The 19877-nt window shown below is 68.9% G+C and overlaps 2 protein-coding genes across 2 annotated transcripts; both read right to left on the bottom strand.

Moving 5' to 3' along the window:
* Positions 1-457: 457 nt before the first annotated feature.
* EMIHUDRAFT_369969 (hypothetical protein) lies at positions 458-1163 on the bottom strand. The gene has a single exon (XM_005769914.1). It carries the CDS (start codon positions 971-973, stop codon positions 689-691), a length of 285 nt encoding a protein of 94 aa, XP_005769971.1. The 5' UTR covers positions 974-1163; the 3' UTR covers positions 458-688.
* Positions 1164-3108: 1945 nt separating this feature from the next.
* On the bottom strand, positions 3109-4560 carry EMIHUDRAFT_369968 (hypothetical protein). The gene has a single exon (XM_005769913.1). The coding sequence runs from the start codon at positions 4553-4555 to the stop codon at positions 3461-3463; it is 1095 nt and encodes a 364-aa protein (XP_005769970.1). The 5' UTR covers positions 4556-4560; the 3' UTR covers positions 3109-3460.
* Between the last annotated feature and the right edge of the window lie 15317 nt (positions 4561-19877).

Here is a 19877-nt window from a genome sequence, read left to right as displayed (position 1 = left end):
CGCCCAGTAGGTGCCTAGGTCCCTGCAGCGAACAGGGTGGGAGTCAGCGAGTCCTTGCTGGAGGCAGTAGCGAGCCGATCGCGCCGGCCGGACACCACTGTAACGTCCGTTCCGGGCATTTGAACGCGACCTTCGGGGGCAAAGACATGGGCTCTAGGGCTCAGACTGGACTCCTCTTGGTCCCTTCTGATGCCCTAGGCCACACCTGGGCCTTACCTGGGGTTCTAGGGGCCGGCCAGGGTTTGCCTCCCTAAAGGGGCCCGGAGGACCTTAAAAGAGGAGAGGGGGGGGTGAACTGTGATGCTCAACGTCGCCGTCGCGGGAGTCTACTTCGGACTCGCGGCGGGCGCGACCGTCAGCTGGGCGGTGGGGCGGGCGATGCAGCTGCCGCTCGCGAACGCTCGCGTGTCGGGGTGAGTGTACGGCTGTGTAGTCCTCTATCACACACACACACTCGATACATGAACGTCTCAGAATTATGTCAGAAACCGACAGTCGCAGCACGCAGGGAACGGACAAACTTGCTTCACCGGCACGAAAGCACACCAGAGAAGTGCTACGCGACGTCCGAGGGCCGCCGCGCAAGTCCAACATGCTCACGGCTCGGCGGCCGTCCAGACGCGGACTAGCAACGCAACGCACGGGCGCCGCCATGCTTCCGCCGCGTGCGGCGTGTAACGCAGTCTGTCTAGCATTCATCGCAGGCGAGCCGCATGGAGTAGCCCCGCCGCGCCACGTTCTGCCCGACGCTGCTGCGCGAAGCTGCATGGGCCGCGAGGAACGACGCGAGGAAGGGGAGGACGATGTGCAGCAGCTGAAAGGGAGGCGCGCGCTCGTCGCCCGTGCGGACACGGAGGATCAAAGCGACGCACATCTGCACGCAAGCGCAGTATCCCACTGCGAGCAGCTTGCGGGTCGGAGGGAGGGCAGAGGGTGGCAGCGCTCCGAGAGCGGCGCCGGTCGCTGCAGCCATCGTGGTGATGCACCGCCCAACGCCTGCGAACGTGTCGAGCTCACGGGCCAACGCTTCCGGCGAGCGGACAAGGACGCTGACAAGACGCAGAGTCGGGGCGCACGCGAGAACCAGGGCCATCGCGTGCGCGAGACAGCGAGGCGAGGCCTGTGCCAGGTTGGCGAGGGCCAGCAATCCGAAGCCCGCGGCAACGATGAAGGCGGTGGGGTTGGTGGTGTCGAGCTCGGCCAGACGAGCGGCGACCATCACCAAAAGGGCGAGCGAGAGCTGGACCGGCTTGCTCTGCATCACGTCCAGACGCAGTGGGATGTGCATGGCCGGCGGCGAAGGCGGCATGGAGGGCGGCGGCACGCTTGCCGCCGGAGTCGGGCGCGTCTGCAGCAGCGGCGGTGTCGCGGAGCCAGAGAGAAGCAGGTCGTCGATGGGGCTGCCGCCCCCGAAGTGCCACGTCATCTCGCCGGGCCCCGGCGGCGGCGGCGCGCCGGCCTCGGCGAGCGGGCCGAGAGCGAGCGAGATCTCCGCGAGGAAGGGCTCGAGGCCGGCCTCCAACGCAGACCCAGACGCCTCGCCCGCCTGCGCCGCCGCCGCAAACCCCTCGACACGCCCCTCGGCTGATGCGGTGCGAGCCTCAGGGGTGTCGCGCTCGGGCGGCGGGGGCGGCGAGAGAGGAATCGCAACGGCCGACGGCAGAGCCACCTCGCTCCTGAGCGTGCGGCCGACCGTGAAGGCGACCCAGCCGCCGGAGGTGGACAGCGCGGCGGCCTCGGCCAGGCCGGGCAGCGGGCCCGGAAGCTCGTCCTTGAGGATCACGAGCGTCGGGCCCGAGCAGTCGGATGTCTGGTTCACGACGCGGTGCGCAGGCAAGCGCGAGGCTCGGGACGGCTCGTTCCAGAAGCCGCGCCCGTGGCGGTTGGCGATCTCGTCGGAGCCCGCGCCGATGGGCATGCGCACCCTCGACGCCGGCACAAACACGCCCCGCTGCCGGCAGCCCCCGCAGAACCTCTCGCGAAAGGCGGCCCTCGACGCCTGCGGAGGCAGCGCCTCGCAGCCCAGCGCGCCGCCCGAGACGACGTCGCCCCAGCACGTCTCCGTGTAGCGCGTGCGCTTCGGGGGTGGAGCGTCGGAGCTGGCGGCCTCGCGGGCCGGGGGCCTCGCCTCTTCCATCAGCCCTGGGCACCGCGAAGGCGCCGCCGCCCCAGAGCACGAACCCTCCTCCGCCTGCTCAGCTGCCTCGGTCGAGACGGAGCGCTGCCCTCGCTGCCAGAGGGACGCGCCAGAGCCCAGCTCGAGGGCGCCCCCTATCGTCGCGACCGGTGTGGCCGGCAGGGTGGGCGGTGTCGGGGGAATCAAGCCCGCAGCAGGCGCTGTCGGATGCGCCGTGCCCGCCGCGCTGAGAAGCCACGCCAGCACACGCTCGGGATCTTCCAACGCCTGCTCGGCTGTCATCACAGCAGCGAGCCGAGGCACGCGTGTGATCGCTTTGCGGCATACTGCGAGCAGCGCAGCGCTGTGAAGTTCGCGGCGCGTGGCGTACTCGCTGCGGAGCTGCTCGAGGTCTTGCTCCACATCGGTCAGCTCTTTGGCAGCCGCGACCAGCTCCTCCAGCTCCCTGACCTTCGCCGCCTCCCGCTCCAAGGCGGCGGCCAGCCTCTCCTCTTCGGCACGCTGGTGAGCAGCGGCGGCTTGCCGCAGCGCGACGAGGCTGCCCGGCGCGGGGATCATCGCCTGAGTACAACCCGCAAGGGCGACAATCAAGTGCAAGTGCCGAGATCCGCCCCCACCTCTCGCAGACACGTGGCCGTTTTATCGTACAATGGAAGAAACTTGTTGGTCTAAGGTCCTCACTCCTAACATTAAATTTCGGACGTACGTAGACTTGGCCAGACGAGGCACAGGGCAACCCCGTCGACAATTAAGCAAGTGATGCGAGACACACATTGTTCCGCACTCGGCTGTGAACGGTCTCAGACCTACATTCTATATTCCAGAATGGCATTCTTCGAAATAGAATGGGCGCCGCAGCGGCCCGTAGCGGCGCCCCCTGCGTGCCCACGGCCACCCCGGGGCCATGTGACATCCCCCCGGCCATCGGGGATGCTTGGTTTATCCATTACCCCATTTACACGGGCTGTGTTGCGGCGCGCCTCGAGACGCGCAGCGCAGCGCAGCGCGCAGACCACAAACCAGATAAGAAGACGGCCGTGGCGACACCCGCTCTCTGAGCGACAGCCCCGCAAAGGGCACTCGCTCGCAGGCGAGGACTACGGGCAGCACAGGCAGCAGCAGAGCTGGCGGTCCGTCTCCCCGCCCGCTTAGCAAGTCGGCCCCAGCGTCACGGCCGGGACGGGCCAGGAGCCACCCGGCTCGACGAGATCGACGAAGAGGACGAAGACGAGGACGAAGACGAGGAGAGGACTACTCGAACTTGGACGAGGACTCAGGCGAGGCGCAGGACTCGGAGACCGGGCAGGGAAGCGAGGACCATGACTAGGTGACACGAGGAGTAGATGTGACATAGGTGGGCAGCGGGCCCGGAAGCTCGTCCTTGAGGATCACGAGCGTCGGGCCCGGGCAGTCGGACGTCTGGTTCACGACGCGGTGCGCAGGCAAGCTCGAGGCTCGGGACGGCTCGTTCCAGAAGCCGCGCCCGTGGCGGTTGGCGATCTCGTCGGAGCCCGCGCCGATGGGCACGCACACCCTCGACGCGAGCACAAACACGCCCCGCTGCCGGCAGCCCCCGCAGAACCTCTCGCGAAAGCTCGACGCCTGCGGAGGCAGCGCCTCGCAGCCCAGCGCGCCGCCCGAGACGACGTCGCCCCAGCACCTCCCCACCAGTGGTTCATGCCCCCCAGCAACGACTGGGGGAGCCCTAGCTGAGAGGTGGCGCCGCATCGCGTCCTCTGTCTGGAAGCTTCTGAAGACGATCCCGTCAACAGTCACTGTTTCGACCGGCGGAAGAGCGAAGGAGCTGGGAGCGTCCGGCGTGCCGCTCTCCGGGCCGGAACCGAACGGCTCGGTGACTGACTCGCTGCGCGTGCGCTTGCGGGGTGGGGCGGCAGGCTCCGCCGCCGCAGAGCGCGACCCCTCCTGCTCAGCTGCCTCGGTCGCAACGACACGCCGCCATCGCTCCCAGACGGAGGCGCCGGAGCCCAGCTCGAGATCGCCCTCCGCCCCGACTGGCGTGGTCGGCAGGGTGGGCGGTGTCGGGTGCGTCGAACCCGCCGCCGTACCCTCGGCCCAGAGAAGCCACGCCCTCACACGCTCGGGATCCGCCAACACCTGCTCGGCTGACATCACAGCGGCAAGCCAAGGCACGCGTGTGAGAACCCCGCGGCACAAGTCCAGCTGAAGAGTGTCGCACACCGCTACTCGCAACGTGAAGTTCTGTCGAGCTTGCGTGAGCTCTTGCTCAAAATCGGACAGCGCTCGGGCAGCCGCGTTGAGCTCCGAGGCAGCGGCCCGCTCAGCCTCTGCCCGCGCCAACGCGGCAGCCTCGATGGCTCGCGCGTCGGCAGCCCGCCTCTCCTCATGAGCAGCGGTGGCAGCGCGCAGCGCAGCGAGGCTGCCCTTGGCGGGGATCATTCGAGACCTGCCTGCGATAAGAGAGGTAATGAAGACTTATCTGATGATTTTCGGGATGGTCGCCACATAGGCATCCGCCGTGTTTTGGGGAACCCCCCCCCCTCTCTCGAGGTTCTCGAGGTGGATATCCTTTGGCCGCGTTGGGTAGCGAGGATTGGTGTAACCCGAGCCACGGAGGCGTGCGTGGTTTCTGACGGCCGACCGTCAGTGCACGGAGTTGCCACTTCTCCGACTGCCCCGGCTAGTTCCCGAGGTCGTCGGGTGTGACCCCTTCGTCCCCCGAGACCTAGCGCGGGTGGGTTGGAGTGGGCTCGCTGCAGGGAAGGGCTGTGTAAGAAGCCGATCCCCGTAGTCCGCCCCGCTCCTCCCCATCGGGCCGCATGAGCGGCCACGCCTCGCAGATTCGTTTTCGCGCCTGGGTCAGGCGCGCGGGGCATCCCCCGGGTCGCTCGACCAGCGATCCGAAGAGTGGCCGCTATGTGAAGGGAAGAGCGGGGCCCTCGGGGTACGCCTCGTCCGGCCCCCTCCGAGGGGGGAAGGGAATTGCGGGGTCCCCACGGGCGCCTCAGTTCGGCCCTCCCGAGGGGGGGAGGGGAGCAAGGGGGTGCTGGGGGGGCTTGGGGCGGTGGTGTGTGTGTGTGTGTGTGTGTGTGTGTGTGTGTGTGTGTGTGTGTGTGTGTGTGTGTGTGTGTGTGTGTGTGTGTGTGTGTGTGTCCCTTTGGGAGAGAGAGAGAGAGAGTCGGCTGCTTGGAACATTCGATTTGTCGATCCTCTCGAGGATTTGTCGTATGTTCACGGGGCGGGTTTCGCGGGAGAGAGAGAGTGTGTTTTCGCGGGAGTGACCCAAGGCTCGTGATCCTCAAGGACGAGCTTCCGAGCCCGCTGCCCGGCCATGCCGAGGCCGCCGCGTGGCTGTTTGGGGCGCTAGGTGAAACTTGCCGTCGCCGAGTTCGTGGTCTTGCAGCCTGCGCCACACGGTGCACACTGCACAAATGTCCACATGTCCAAGTACACGTTCGCTCCGTTTCCGTTCCACCCGGGGACCGGGACTCTGCTCAGTCTAGTCGCGCCAAAGGTGGTGGGCTTCCTTCCGCGGATGCCATCGATGACCTAGCGCCGAATGCGCCATTCGAGTTGGAATGGCTGGACGCGCATCTCATGTACTTGTCTTCATCAATATTTGCCAGGATCAAGTGGACGAATAGCAAGTTAAGCACTGCATTCACCTGATCGCCATGGTGCACCAGATGCTTGCCGATTTCCTGCTTTGGAGAGATTTGTGTGTGGTCCGGACGGGAGATCCGTCTGCCTCTCTGGTCGAGTTGAGCGCTGGCGTTTTTCTTTTTCAGTTTCCCGCCCGATGCGAAAGAGCGGCTACCCCGACCGAGTCCACACCAGGTGACGGCTGCGACGGTCGCGAGCGCACCTAATCGCTACGGCTCCATCCGACGACCAGACTCACTCGTACGTCCCAGATGTCGCATGTTTGGTGCATCTTCTCTTTGCAGTTCTAATCTGCCCTGGGCTCGGGACTTAGTTGTAAAATTCTAAGCTGAGTTCGGGTCCTCTCGAGACAAGTGGACCCGATGCCGATCGCCCATCATTCACAGGTCATGGCTCCCGGTCATCTCCGCTCACACTTGAATCCCTCGCTTGTCGTGGCGCCCGTGGGCGCGCCATACAGGAGCGAGGAGGCCCGGTGGATCTATCTGGATGACGGGGATGGTGGCTGGAGTCGATTTTATCGGCCTCCTGCTAGCGCGTGCGGAGAGGCTGCACGCGGCGAGAGAGGAGGGGCTGGAGCATGGGCTGGGGCGACGGCCGTCGGTAGAGGGCCCACAGCGTCCTAATCTAAAATCTGAGGATTAAGGATTCAGACTTCGCTTTAGTGAGGCCAAAGTGAGTTTATGGATGTGTGAAAACAAAACGGGACACGAGGAGTCACGCGGACCGACTCGTTGGTGACTCTGCTGCACGCCGTTTCAGAATTTTTCTCAGCGTGAGCGAGACGTGGAAGAGTGCCACCGTCGGGTAGGACGGGTCGGCCCGGAGCATCGGAGTAGCCGTCGTGGTCGCGGCGAGCAGCACCGGCCACTCCGGCGCTGCGTCGGCACCGTGGGAGCATGTCCACCGCCACTTCGCAGTCGCAGCGCTGCTTGTCGCCCGAAACGCCGCATATGCCTCTGGCGGGCCAAAGATCGACTCGCATGAAGATTTTGACTCGACGGCGGCATGGAGGCATCACGTCTCCATGCCGCCGTCAAGTCGGAGCCAGTCTGCGGCGACCACAGCGCTCACCGCAGGGATATGTGAGCTGTTCAGAGTCAAGCGATTGCGCGAAATCCCACACTAGTGGATTTTGGGGCGCTGTGGCCCCCCTACCGTCGGAGGTCGGTCAGCGCCTGCGCCGCTTCGCCTTCGGGGTGGACGAACGTTTCAGTCCATCCATCAGGGTTTGGATTTCAATCCGACTTCAGTACTTCAGTTGGGAGCTGAGGGACACATCTAAAAGGCATCTAAAACCTCTCCGCGACACGCACGGAGTTCTGTGTCTCTATACTTCCCACAATCGTGCACTCTCTCCCCCTGTGCAACCCGCTCTCGAATGTTGTTGGTTCAATGTATCGTGACCGCGCGCGCGCCTCTCGGCAGCACGACCCACCTCAAGGTGCAGGGGTCCCTCAACCGATCAGACCTGATGCTTCACCATCACCGATGTCGATGACGACGCCTCGCCCGGCACCGACACCAACACCGATGACGACGCATCGCAGCCGTCAAGCGCGTGCTGCGCCGCCTCGGCCGGCGTGCAATTTACGACTCGGCTGGCAAGCTTCGATCGCTCAATGTTGCCGTCGTCGTACTTAACGTCAACGGTCCCGTCGTGCCGCAGGCCGAGGATGCGGCATGGGAACCAAAGCTCGTCCGCACCCGTGCCCCACTGGGCGAGGGCGGGTTGGTCGAGGCAGAGGTGGGCGTGCGCCTCGCGGTGGGCGTTCGCCTCGCCTCCCAAGCCGTCGCGCGCCGGAGCCTCCGCAGAGCTGCGTCTGCTCATCTTGGCGAATGCCCGGTTGAGGCTGCCAGAGACGCGCCCCGCGAGGCTGCCACGCTCGGCGATGCTGTCTGAAAGCAGTTCCACACCCGACCGAGCGGGGGTCGCGCCGAGGCTTTTTGCCAGAAGCACAAGCGACACCTGCGAAGAGGGACAGCCCCCGCGTCATGGAGAGCTCGTGCGATGTGCGCAAAGCGAGCTGTGGGGGAGAGGGCGCGCGCCTTGCGGTGGCGCCCGGGGAAGCACGAGTTTGCTAGGTCCTTGTAGAGTCCGCCGGCGATGAGCTCCTGCGGCGTTGGAAGGAAAGGGCTGGGGGGAAGGGAGGCTCGGGATAGCCGTCACTGCGAGACTAGAGCTCCTGCGGCGTGGTTTCGAACAACCTGGAGAAGGGGCAGCCGCCGAGGTCCAGGTCGTTCTCGTGCGCCATGACGATCTTCAGCCTGTCCTCGCGCGCCTGCTTGACCTGCTCGGCCAGCCGCTCATCGGTGACGAAGCTGTCCTCGTTGAGGTAGAGCAGCATGTGCGTCGCGGTGGCCGGCCAAGCATCGGTGGCGGAGATCGTGAGACCGGTAAAGGCCTTGGCGAGCTCGTTGGCCAGCTCCAATGCGCCCGCGTTGGCCGGCGAGGCCCAGACCGTGGTTTTGGAAAAGGCGAGCGACTGGCTCTCGGGCTCGCCCGACACGCAGAGCGGGAGAGAGGTCTTGCTCAGATAGTTGGGCGAGCAGAGGAGCAACGCCTGTGGTTCAGGTGGGGCTGGTCTTGAGAGATAAAGAGGACTGCGGAGCGGCTAGCCGTGGCCCGCGCGGAGCCTCGGCGATGATCTTGAGCGAGATGAGCTGAAACTCTTCGATGCGATACCAGATCGTGAGCGGCCAGTCCTTGTCAAAGATGTCGGGCTGCAGGTCCTCGGGGCACTCTGCGCGCAGCGCCTGGATCGTCCCGCCGCCCTTGTCAGGGTCCGCTTCTTGGACGTGGACCAGCGGCTTGTCCTTCTCGAGCGACGAGCGGACCTCTCGGAGGCAGTTCTGTGGCGCAGTAGAGGCGGGAGATAGGGCCAGAGTGCGGCGGTGGCGGGGTTGGAGGGGCGCGCGCCTGCGAGCGGAAGTAGCCCCTCGAGAGGAAGAAGAGGATGACTTGCGAGCGTTGGATGTACTCCTCGAGCGCCCCAATGTCTTCGAGATCATCTACCTATGTGCGCACACCGCGGTGCGTCAGAGGGTCTCGCTGTGAGTAGCTAGCGGTGCTGAGCATCTGCGCGCGTCGAGAAAGATCTTGACGCCCGGCAGCAGCTGCTGGAGCTCACCCTTGATGACCTTTACGGCGTCTTGACCGGTCGACCTATTTGGAGGAGGTGGGATTAACCGGCTTCCTGTTCCTCTTCTCCCTCCATAGCTGTGACTCACCAGATGTGGCTGTTGAAGAGGTGCCACGTGAGGCCCATCCCGATGCTCAGCTCGGGGGGCTGCGTGGTCGAGACGAGTCGGAACTTGGGGATCTTGGCGACGCGGCGGGCGGCGACGACGGCTCCGATCATGAAGAGAAAGAGGACGCTGAAAACGAGCGAAATCATGACCGAGACGATGCCGTCCAGCTTGTCAAAGCCCAGCACTTTGAGAGGACTTGCTCTCTCAGTGTTAACATCATAATAGTAATCTTCAATGCCGTCGAAGATGAAGATCCAGTTTGCGGCGAGAAAGATGAGAAGCGTCATCAGGCTCGTCGCCTGCAGAGAAAAAGGCACAAGAAAAGGGTGACAGAAATAGGGCCGGAGGCAGGGGCTGGAGGGTGTGTGTGCGCTGACGCACCACCGCTAGCACATCGTCCTCGACCCTCTTAAAGGGGCGAACGACGGCGATGCTGCAGGTGTGCATTGTGGAAATCAGCGTCGCCAACACAAGGCGCAAGAAGGCGCGCTCTTCTGGGATGATCGCCGTCACCGCGCCCGTCAGCACCAGCCTGCGTGCGAGCTCCAGGGCCTCCCACCAGCACCACTGCGTCTCGTAATCTTGATGCAGGAAGGCGCTGGCCCGCGTCAGCGACGTGCGAAGCTTCGCGTGCAGCGGCTTGTAGCACGCGACGAGCAGCGACGAGTAGAGCACCATGGAGCCGACTGGCCAGATGACGATGGACCCAATGATGTAGCGGCGAAAGATGGAAGCGTGTTCTTCGCTGGCACACAGGATGCTAGGTTGCTCCACCATCACCTCGTATTGCTCGAGAGGTTCGCCAGGCTCCGAGGTGGTGTAGAGCTTGCACCGCCAGAAGCGGAAGATATAGGCGTTGATGGGCGGGACAGAGCAGTAGATGAGGATCAGCGTAGCTGGCAAGACTTCGAGCAGACCCGCGGCAACAGCCCGACGAGGTGGCGGACGCGGCGCTGGGAGAGCGCGCCACTGCGAGAAGCCCATCCCAACACCCACGAGCAAGAGCGAAAGGGCCAGCCCCAGTGGAGTGAAGACGTAAGGCAAAAGCAGTTGCACGTAGGTCACGCAGGGTATGGGCATCCAGTTGGACGGAGAAATCACCTCAGTGATTCCGTCGAGCCACTTTGTGTACGGCGCACAGCTCGCACGCCTCGTTGCGGGTGCCGTTGGCGAAGCTGCCCTCGCGGCACGCCGTCTGCTGCGTCGAGCCCGTGGGGGCGAAGTGGCCCGGCGAAGCGTCGGTGCACTCGCTCGCGTCGGTGAGGTTGGTGGCGCTCGAGTAGCTGCCAGCCTCGCACGGCAGCGCCGCCGCCGCGCCAACAGCGCAGTAGCTGCCCGCCTCGCACGGCTTGCACGCCGTCTGCGCCTCTGCGTCCTGGTACGTGCCGCCGGAACAGGGCGTGCACGCGCCCTGCCCGTACGCGTCCGTGTACGACCCCTTGGCGCACGCCGTCTGCTGCGTGGAGCCGGTGGTGGCGAAGTGGCCCGGCGAGGCGTCGGTGCACTCGCCCGCGGCGGTGAGGTTGGTGGCGGTCGAGTAGCTGCCCGCAACGCACGGCAGCGGCGCCGACGCGCCCTCGGCGCAGTAGCTGCCCTCCACGCACGGAAGGCAGCCCGTCGCGTTCGACTCGCCCTGGTACGTCCCGCCCGCACAGCTGGCGCACTCGGAGAGGCCGGCCGTGGCGGCGAAAGAGCCCGGCGAGCACTCGGAGGGCGGCGCCGCCCCGCCGCCGCACGACGAGCCGGCGGGGCAGTCGAGGCACTCGGGGTCGCCGCTCCGGTCGGTCAGCCTCGCGTACGTGCCCGCCTCGCACTGCGCGTCCAGCTCGCGCGACGACCCCTGAGGGCAAAACTTGCCAGCAGCGCAGCGGACGCAGGCGGCCTGGCCGGTCTCGCTCTGGAAGTACCCCTCGGGGCACAGCTCGCACGCGTCGTTGCGGGTGCCGTTGGCGAAGCTGCCCTCGCGGCACGCCGTCTGCTGCGTCGAGCCCGTGGTGGCGAAGTGGCCCGGCGTGGCGTCGGTGCACTCGCTCGCGTCGGTGAGGTTGGTGGCGCTCGAGTAGCTGCCAGCCTCGCACGGCAGAGGCGCCGCCGCGCCCGGCTCGCAGTAGCGGCCTTGCTCGCACGGCTTGCACGCCGTCTTGCCGCTCTCGTCCTGGTACGTGCCGCCCGCGCAGAGCGTGCACTCGCCCTGCTTGTACGCGTCCGTGTACGACCCCTTGGCGCACGGACTCTGCTGCGTGGAGCCCGTGGGGGCGAAGTGGCCCGGCGAGGCGTCGGTGCACTCGCCCGCGGCGGTGAGGTTGGTGGCGGTCGAGTAGCTGCCCGCAACGCACGGCAGCGGCGCCGCCGCGCCCTTGGCGCAGTAGCTGCCCGCCTCGCAAGCGCGACAAGATGTCGCGCTCTGCGCTGGCTGGTATGTGCCAGCGGAGCACGCCTCGCACTTTGGGAGGCTGGCCTCGCCAGCGAAGAAGCCTGGCAAACACGGCCTTGGCGCGGCGCTCCCGCTCAAGCAAGAGAACCCAGGCGGGCACACGGAGCACTCGCCCTCAGACGCGAGGTTGGTTGCATTCGAGTGGCTTCCGGCAGGGCACGGGAGAGGCGTCGCCGTGCCCTCGGGGCAGAAGAAGCCGGGCTCGCAGTCGAGGGCCTCGAACGTGGCGGCGGCCGGGCACTGCTTGCCGCTCGGGCACGCCCCGGCGCAAAGCCGACTGCCCTGCATCGTGGCATCCGCCGACCCCAAGATGCCCGCGTAGCAAGCGTACGGGAGATCAATGTCGATGGGTTGCCCAGGGAATTGATAGACGCGCTGCCCCAGCAACGACGGGTCGCGCCGCCAATCGCACCGCTGGACAAACGACGCGGGTGTGCACCCTTCGGGCGGCACGCAGTCCCCCGAGGCATCGCAGACATCAGCAACGAATGGACACTGGTCGCGTCGCTTCTCGCAAAAGTCGACGGTCCCCGCCTCGGTTGCCTCGCAGGGAGAGTCGTACGCCTCGCGATACACCTCGCACAGCGAGGTTGGCATCCAGTGGCCGGGCGGTGCTGGCAGCTGGTAGCTGACGGCGGCATTGTCCATAAAGACTCGACTGCCTAGCAGCGCCGAGCCGTTTGAGAGGGCCGTCCGCTCGGACAAGCGCACGGAGGTGCCAGCATAGAGCAGCCCACCGCGCAGCGTCGCCTCGCAGTCGGAGAGGGTCGAGGCAATCAGTGTGACCGCCGCATCGCCGCCCTCGCCCTGCCCGACAGCGGCTAGCGCCCCGCCTTGCCGCGCGTGGCACCGGGTCACCGCAGAGTCCGAGACGCGCAGCGCCGACGCCTCGACATAGACCGCGCCGCCGTCGCGCGCCGCCGAACAGCCGTCAATATCAACACTCTCTAGCACCACCGTCGACTCGATCGCAAAGATGGCGCCGCCGTCGAGGCCCGAGCTGCACCCCGTGATGCGCACGTTTTGCAGCTCTGCGACTCCACCGTCGAGGACGCTCAGGGCACCACCGCCTCCGGATTCGGACCGCCCGTCAGAAAGGACCACGCCCTGCAGCATCAGATGGCCGCCCTCGCGCACATCAAACAGCTGCGTCGCGCCACCGCCGGTGATCGTAGCTGCAGGCAAACTCGATCGGATGATCACGCTCCTGCCACTGACGACGATGGGGGCGGAGAGCTTGAAGACCGAGCCAGGCGGGATAGCCATCGTAATTGGGGGGAGCTCCCCCGGTGTGGCAGGGCCGGTCCCCTCGAGCATCGCCCTCCGATAGCCGACCAGCCGCTCTAGTAGCTGCGTGATCTCGTCCTCGCTGGTCACAAGCTGCTCAGATGGAGCGAGGGGTGGCAGCGGCGGCGCGAGCGGCGGCGGCGGCGGAAGAGGCGGCGACGGCGGAAGTGGCGGCGACGGCGGCGGGGCGGGCGGAGGCGCTGGAGCCGGGGTATGAACCGGAGGGCTTGGCATCGGCGGCGGCGAGAGCGTGCGCGGGCCGCAGTCCTGGCAGTCCTCGCCGTAGGTGCACACCGCGTACACGCTCCCCTCGCCGCCGTCGTCGCAGACCCCGTCGTTCGCGCTACCGCAGTCTCGTCCGCAGCCCGGCTGGGCGGGAGGTGGAGAAGGCGGGGGCGATGGCGGCGGGGGCGATGGCGGAGGTGGGGGGCTTGGCGGCAACGGCGGCTCGGAGGGACTCGGGGGTGGCGGGGGTGGCGGCGAGGGCGGCGCTGCTGGAGGAGGCCGTGGCGGCGATGGCGGCAGCGGCGGTGGCGCGGCCGGCGAGGGGGGAAGGGGGGGCAGCGATGCGGGTGGCGGCGGCGAGGGCGGCGGTGGTGGACGCTGGGGGAGCCCGACGGGCACATCGGGCGGGAAGCTGGGTGACGGCGACGAGGGGGGCGGGGGCGGCGTCGGCGGCGGCGACGGTGGTAGCGACGGCGGGGGTGCCGGCGATGGCGGAGTGCGAGGCGGCGCGGACGGGGGCGGAGGTGGTGGAGAGAGGACATTCCAATTCGACGATGGCGGCGTGGGTGGCGGAGCCTGGGGCGGAGCCTGGGGCAGCGACGGCGGCAGCGGCGGCGGCGAGGGCGGCGGCGGCGAGGGCGGCGGAGATGGCGTGGATCCCAGCATGATGTGGGCGCCAGGAGCGACGAAGATGTGAGCTTCCCGGCCCTGGCTCACAGCCTTGTCAATCAAGGAGCGAAGCTCGTTTTCTGTCGCCGCAGACACTTCGTCGGGCCGGAGCGGCGGTAATGGTGCGAGCGGTGGGGGCGAGGGCGGCGACGGCGGCGGCGGAGAGGGTGGCGACGGCGGAAAGCGCGGCGGAGACGGCGGCGGCGGCGGCGGCGGCAACGGCGGCGTGGGCGCCTTGCCGGGCGGATAGGGCGGCGGCAGAGGAGGAGGCGGCGTGGGGGCGAGGCCGGGCGGGAAGGGCGGCCACGGCGGCGGGTTTGGCGGCAGCGGCGACAGCGGAATCGGGTCGCACAAATCCCAACGTTTGGCGAAATCGGTTGTGTAGCACCAAATCGAAGGCTCGCCGTCGGGGTTGCGGCAGTAGTTGGCGGTGAGGCCGCTGCTTGGGTAGTTGGCGGGCGTGCGGCTGTGCGAGTGCGGGCTCTGCGACGACCATGCCTGGCACGTGATCCCGCCACGAGTCACACTCTGGCAGCCGCGGTAATCTGCACCATTGCCACTCATGAACTCGTCACAAAGGGTGCTCTCTGCCCCCGTCGTCGCCTGCGGGAAGAAGAGGATCACAATGCCAACTCGGAGAGCACGCGTGCTGGAGAGCAAGGGTACGGAGATCGCTGCGTGGCTGCGGCGCTCCACCCTCTTCTTCTTGACCTGCCCACGCAGCAGCTCAAGGCACGCGGCGAGGAGCAGCGCCAGCACGGCAGCAAAAGGGTGGAGAAAGAGCAGGGAGGCCGCCTCGATCTCTGAGCGGGCCGTGGCGATCGTGAAGCTCTCCTCCGACTCGTTCTCGTGCGACAGATCCGCGCAAGCCGCGCAAGCCTCGTGCTCAGAGCGCAGCGGGCCCGACTGGATCGCCGTCATCAAAGTGGTGATCTTGTCGACGATGGCGCGCACGAAGCCGCGCGCGCCGATCTGGAGCAGCTTCGCGCCCTGCGTAGGCTGAAGCAGCTGCTGCCCGGTGGCCCACGACGTGCCCAGCGCCTCGCCGACGTCGGCGCGGCAGGCGACGGTGGGCTCAGAGAGCCGCTTCTGGCAGGTTGCGACCAGCCCAGAGGGAAACGCCTTGGGAGACGCGAGCCGACTCGCGTTGCTGTCCTGCACGGCGGACGCCGCACGGAGCGTCGCCACCCGCGTGCCAGCGGAGTGCGCCGTGGCGCTCGCGTGGACAGTCGCGGTCACGCCCGACGAGGGGTCGATGACCACGTCGCTGTCAGCGCCGGGGCTGGAGGTACTGGCCACGGCGAGGCCGGGTGGGGAGGAGCCGCTCCCACCGTCGGTGCCGACTCGCCCCTTGCTCGCGTGGAGCGGTGCGGCGAGGCCGTGCTCTTCGCCGTTGACTTCAGCCCCGCCGACGGCGAGGTTCGCCCCGACAGCGGCCGTTGAAGGGGCGGTCTCAGCGCCAATGAGCTCGGACGCGCTCGAGGGGTGCGCAAAGGCCTGCACCGTCCGCCCCTTCCGTCCGATGATCGCGCCGTGCGTGCCGGCGCTCTGGAGCGAGCGCTGGGTGCGGCGCGCTGTCGAGAGCGCCGTCTCCGTCGCCTGCCGGCTGCTTGCGCCGCCGCCGCCAGAGCCGCCGCTGCCGCCGCCGGAGGCGCCATAGCCACCGCCGCAGCCGCCGGCACGGCCACCGCTGAGCCACTGGCTAAGGTCGAACCGGCCGTGATCCGTGTCGCCCGCGATGGGGCCGCTGGCGGTCATGGCCGCCGCCGCGCCACACTCGTGGGCGAAGGGCAGCACGGCCGCCGTCAGGACGGCGCCCTCCGCCGCGTTCATCTGCGACAGGTCCGCGCAAGCCATGCGCTCAGAGCGTAGCCGGCCCTGCTGCGTCACCGCCACTAAGGTGCTGATCTTGTCGACGATGGCGCGCACGAAGCCGCGCGCGCCGGCCTGGAGCAGCTTCTGCGTAGGCTGAAGCAGCTGCTGCCCGGTGGCCCACGACGTGCCCAGCGCCTCGCCGACGTCGGCGCGGCAGGCGAGGGTGGGCTCAGAGAGCCGCATCCGGCAACTTGAGACCAGCCCAGAGGGAAGCGCCTTGGGAGACGCGAGCCGACTCGCGTTGCTGCCCTGCACGGCGGACGCCGCGCGGGCCGTCGCCGCCCGCGTGCCAGCGGAGTGCGCCGTGGCGCTCGCGCGGACAGTCGCGGTCACGCCCGACAAAGGGTCGGTGACCACATCGCTGTCAGCGCCGGGACTGGAGGTACTGCCCAGTAGGAGGCCGGGTGGGGAGGAGCCACTCCCACCGCCGGTGCCGACGCGCCCCTTGCCCGCGTGGAGCTGTGCGGCGAGGCCGTGCTCTTCGCCGATGACTTCAGCCCCGCCGACGGCGAGGTTCGCCCCGACAGCGGCCGTTGCAGGGGCGGTCTCAGCGCCAATGAGCTCGGACGCGCTCGAGGGGTGCGCAAAAGCCGGCACCGTCCGCCCCTTCCGTCCGATGATCGCGCCGTGCGTGCCGGCGCTCTGGAGCGAGCGCTGGGTGCGGCGCGCTGTCGAGAGCGCCGCCTCCGTCGCCTGCCGGCTGCTTGCGCCGCCGCCGCCAGAGCCGCCGCTGCCGCCGCCGGAGGCGCCATAGCCACCGCCGCAGCCGCCGGCACGGCCACCGCTGAGCCACTGGCTGAGGTCGAACCGGCCGTGGTCCGTGTCGCCCGCGATGGGGCCGCTGGCGGTCATGGCCGCCGCCGCGCCACGCTCGTGGGCGAAGGGCAGCACGGCCGCCGTCAGGACGGCGCCCTCCGCCGCGTTCATCTGCGACAGGTCCGCGCAAGCCATGCGCTCAGAGCGCAGCCGGCCCTGCTGCGTCACCGCCACTAAGGTGCTGATCTTGTCGACGATGGCGCGCACGAAGCCGCGCGCGCCGGTCTGGAGCAGCTTCTCGCCCTGCGTAGGCCGAAGCAGCTGCTGCCCGGTGGCCCACGACGTGCCCAGCGCCTCGCCGACGTCGGCGCGGCAGGCGACGGTGGGCTCAGAGAGCCGCTTCTGGCAGGTTGCGACCAGCCCAGAGGGAAGCGCCTTGGGAGACGCGAGCCGACTCGCGTTGCTGCCCTGCTCGGCGGACGCCGCGCGGATCGTCGCCGCCCGCGTGCCAGCGGAGTGCGCCGTGGCGCTCGCGCGGACAGCCGCGGTCACGCCCGACGAAGGGTCGACCACGTCGCTGTCAGCGCCGGGACTAGAGGTACTGCCCAGTAGGAGGCCGGGTGGGGAGGAGCCACTCCCACCGCCGGTGCCGACGCGCCCCTTGCCCGCGTGGAGCTGTGCGGCGAGGCCGTGCTCTTCGCCGTTGTCTTCAGTCCCGCCGACGGCGAGGTTCGCCCCGACAGCGGCCGTTGAAGGGGCGGTCTCAGCGCCAATGAGCTCGGACGCGCTCGAGGGGTGCGCAAAGGCCTGCACCGTCCGCCCCTTCCGTCCGATGATCGCGCCGTGCGTGCCGGCGCTCTGGAGCGAGCGCTGGGTGCGGCGCGCTGTCGAGAGCGCCGCCTCCGTCGCCTGCCGGCTGCTTGCGCCGCCGCCGCCAGAGCCGCCGCTGCCGCCGCCGGAGGCGCCATAGCCACCGCCGCAGCCGCCGGCGCGGCCGCGGCTGAGCCACCGGCTGAGGTCGAACCGGCCGTGATCCGTGTCGCCCGCGATGGGGCCGCTGGCGGTCATGGCCGCCGCCGCGCCACGCTCGTGGGCGAAGGGCAGCACGGCCGCCGTCAGGACGGCGCCCTCCGCCGCGTTCATCTGCGACAGGTCCGCGCAAGCCATGCGCTCAGAGCGCAGCCGGCCCTGCTGCGTCACCGTCACTAAGGTGCTGATCTTGTCGACGATGGCGCGCACGAAGCCGCGCGCGCCGGCCTGGAGCAGCTTCTCGCCCTGCGTAGGCCGAAGCAGCTGCTGCCCGGTGGCCCACGACGTGCCCAGCGCCTCGCCGACGTCGGCGCGGCAGGCGAGGGTGGGCTCTGAGAGCCGCATCCGGCAACTTGAGACCAGCCCAGAGGGAAGCGCCTTGGGAGACGCGAGCCGACTCGCGTTGCTGTCCTGCACGGCGGACGCCGCGCGGAGCGTCGCCGCCCGCGTGCCAGCGGAGTGCGCCGTGGCGCTCGCGCGGACAGTCGCGGTCACGCCCGACAAAGGGTCGGCGACCACATCGCTGTCAGCGCCGGGACTAGAGGTACTGCCCAGTAGGAGGCCGGGTGGGGAGGAGCCACTCCCACCGCCGGTGCCGACGCGCCCCTTGCCCGCGTGGAGCTGTGCAGCGAGGCCATGCTCTTCGCCGTTGTCTTCAGTCCTGCCGACGGCGAGGTTCGCCCCGACAGCGGCCGTTGAAGGGGCGGTCTCAGCGCCAATGAGCTCGGACGCGCTCGAGGGGTGCGCAAAAGCCGGCACCGTCCGCCCCTTCCGTCCGATGATCGCGCCGTGCGTGCCGGCGCTCTGGAGCGAGCGCTGGGTGCGGCGCGCTGTCGAGAGCGTCGCCTCCGTCGCCTGCCGGCTGCTTGCGCCGCCGCCGCCAGAGCCGCCGCTGCCGCCGCCGGAGGCGCCATAGCCACCGCCGCAGCCGCCGGCACGGCCACCGCTGAGCCACTGGCTGAGGTCGAACCGGCCGTGATCCGTGTCGCCCGCGATGGGGCCGCTGGCGGTCATGGCCGCCGCCGCGCCACGCTCGTGGGCGAAGGGCAGCACGGCCGCCGTCAGGACGGCGCCCTCCGCCGCGTTCATCTGCGACAGGTCCGCGCAAGCCATGCGCTCAGAGCGTAGCCGGCCCTGCTGCGTCACCGCCACTAAGGTGCTGATCTTGTCGACGATGGCGCGCACGAAGCCGCGCGCGCCGGCCTGGAGCAGCTTCTCGCCCTGCGTAGGCTGAAGCAGCTGCTGCCCGGTGGCCCACGACGTGCCCAGCGCCTCGCCGACGTCGGCGCGGCAGGCGAGGGTGGGCTCAGAGAGCCGCATCCGGCAACTTGAGACCAGCCCAGAGGGAAGCGCCTTGGGAGACGCGAGCCGACTCGTGTTGCTGCCCTGCACGGCGGACGCCGCGCGGGCCGTCGCCGCCCGCGAGCCAGTGGGGTGCACCGTGGCGCTCGCGCGGACAGTCGCGGTCACGCCCGACGAAGGGTCGACCACGTCGCTGTCAGCGCCGGGACTGGAGGTACTGCCCAGTAGGAGGCCGGGTGGGGAGGAGCCACTCCCACCGCCGGTGCCGACGCGCCCCTTGCCCGCGTGGAGCTGTGCGGCGAGGCCGTGCTCTTCGCCCTTGTCTTCAGCCCCGCCGACGGCGAGGTTCGCCCCGACAGCGGCCGTTGCAGGGGCGGTCTCAGCGCCAATGAGCTCGGACGCGCTCGAGGGGTGCGCAAAGGCCTGCACCGTCCGCCCCTTCCGTCCGATGATCGCGCCGTGCGTGCCGGCGCTCTGGAGCGAGCGCTGGGTGCGGCGCGCTGTCGAGAGCGCCGCCTCCGTCGCCTGCCGGCTGCTTGCGCCGCCGCCGCCAGAGCCGCCGCTGCCGCCGCCGGAGGCGCCATAGCCACCGCCGCAGCCGCCGGCACGGCCGCCGCTGAGCCACCGGCTGAGGTCGAACCGGCCGTGATCCGTGTCGCCCGCGATGGGGCCGCTGGCGGTCATGGCCGCCGCCGCGCCACACTCGTGGGCGAAGGGCAGCACGGCCGCCGTCAGGACGGCGCCCTCCGCCGCGTTCATCTGCGACAGGTCCGCGCAAGCCATGCGCTCAGAGCGCAGCCGGCCCTGCTGCGTCACCGTCACTAAGGTGCTGATCTTGTCGACGATGGCGCGCACGAAGCCGCGCGCGCCGGCCTGGAGCAGCTTCTGCGTAGGCTGAAGCAGCTGCTGCCCGGTGGCCCACGACGTGCCCAGCGCCTCGCCGACGTCGGCGCGGCAGGCGAGGGTGGGCTCAGAGAGCCGCATCCGGCAACTTGAGACCAGCCCAGAGGGAAGCGCCTTGGGAGACGCGAGCCGACTCGCGTTGCTGCCCTGCACGGCGGACGCCGCGCGGGCCGTCGCCGCCCGCGAGCCAGTGGGGTGCACCGTGGCGCTCGCGCGGACAGTCGCGGTCACGCCCGACAAAGGGTCGGTGACCACATCGCTGTCAGCGCCGGGACTGGAGGTACTGCCCAGTAGGAGGCCGGGTGGGGAGGAGCCACTCCCACCGCCGGTGCCGACGCGCCCCTTGCCCGCGTGGAGCTGTGCGGC

This window comes from Emiliania huxleyi (genome assembly GCF_000372725.1).
Source record: "Emiliania huxleyi CCMP1516 unplaced genomic scaffold EMIHUscaffold_407, whole genome shotgun sequence".
NCBI lineage: Eukaryota > Haptophyta > Isochrysidales > Noelaerhabdaceae > Emiliania > Emiliania huxleyi.
Note: the sequence above shows the minus strand (reverse complement) of the source record. Positions and strands in the feature narration are given on the sequence as shown.

What these genes read in the sequence shown, in the direction of transcription:
- EMIHUDRAFT_369969 (XM_005769914.1), bottom strand. Translation starts at nt 973, where the DNA reads ATGGCTGCAGCGACCGGCGCCGCTCTCGGAGCGCTGCCACCCTCTGCC.
- EMIHUDRAFT_369968 (XM_005769913.1), bottom strand. Translation starts at nt 4,555, where the DNA reads ATGATCCCCGCCAAGGGCAGCCTCGCTGCGCTGCGCGCTGCCACCGCT.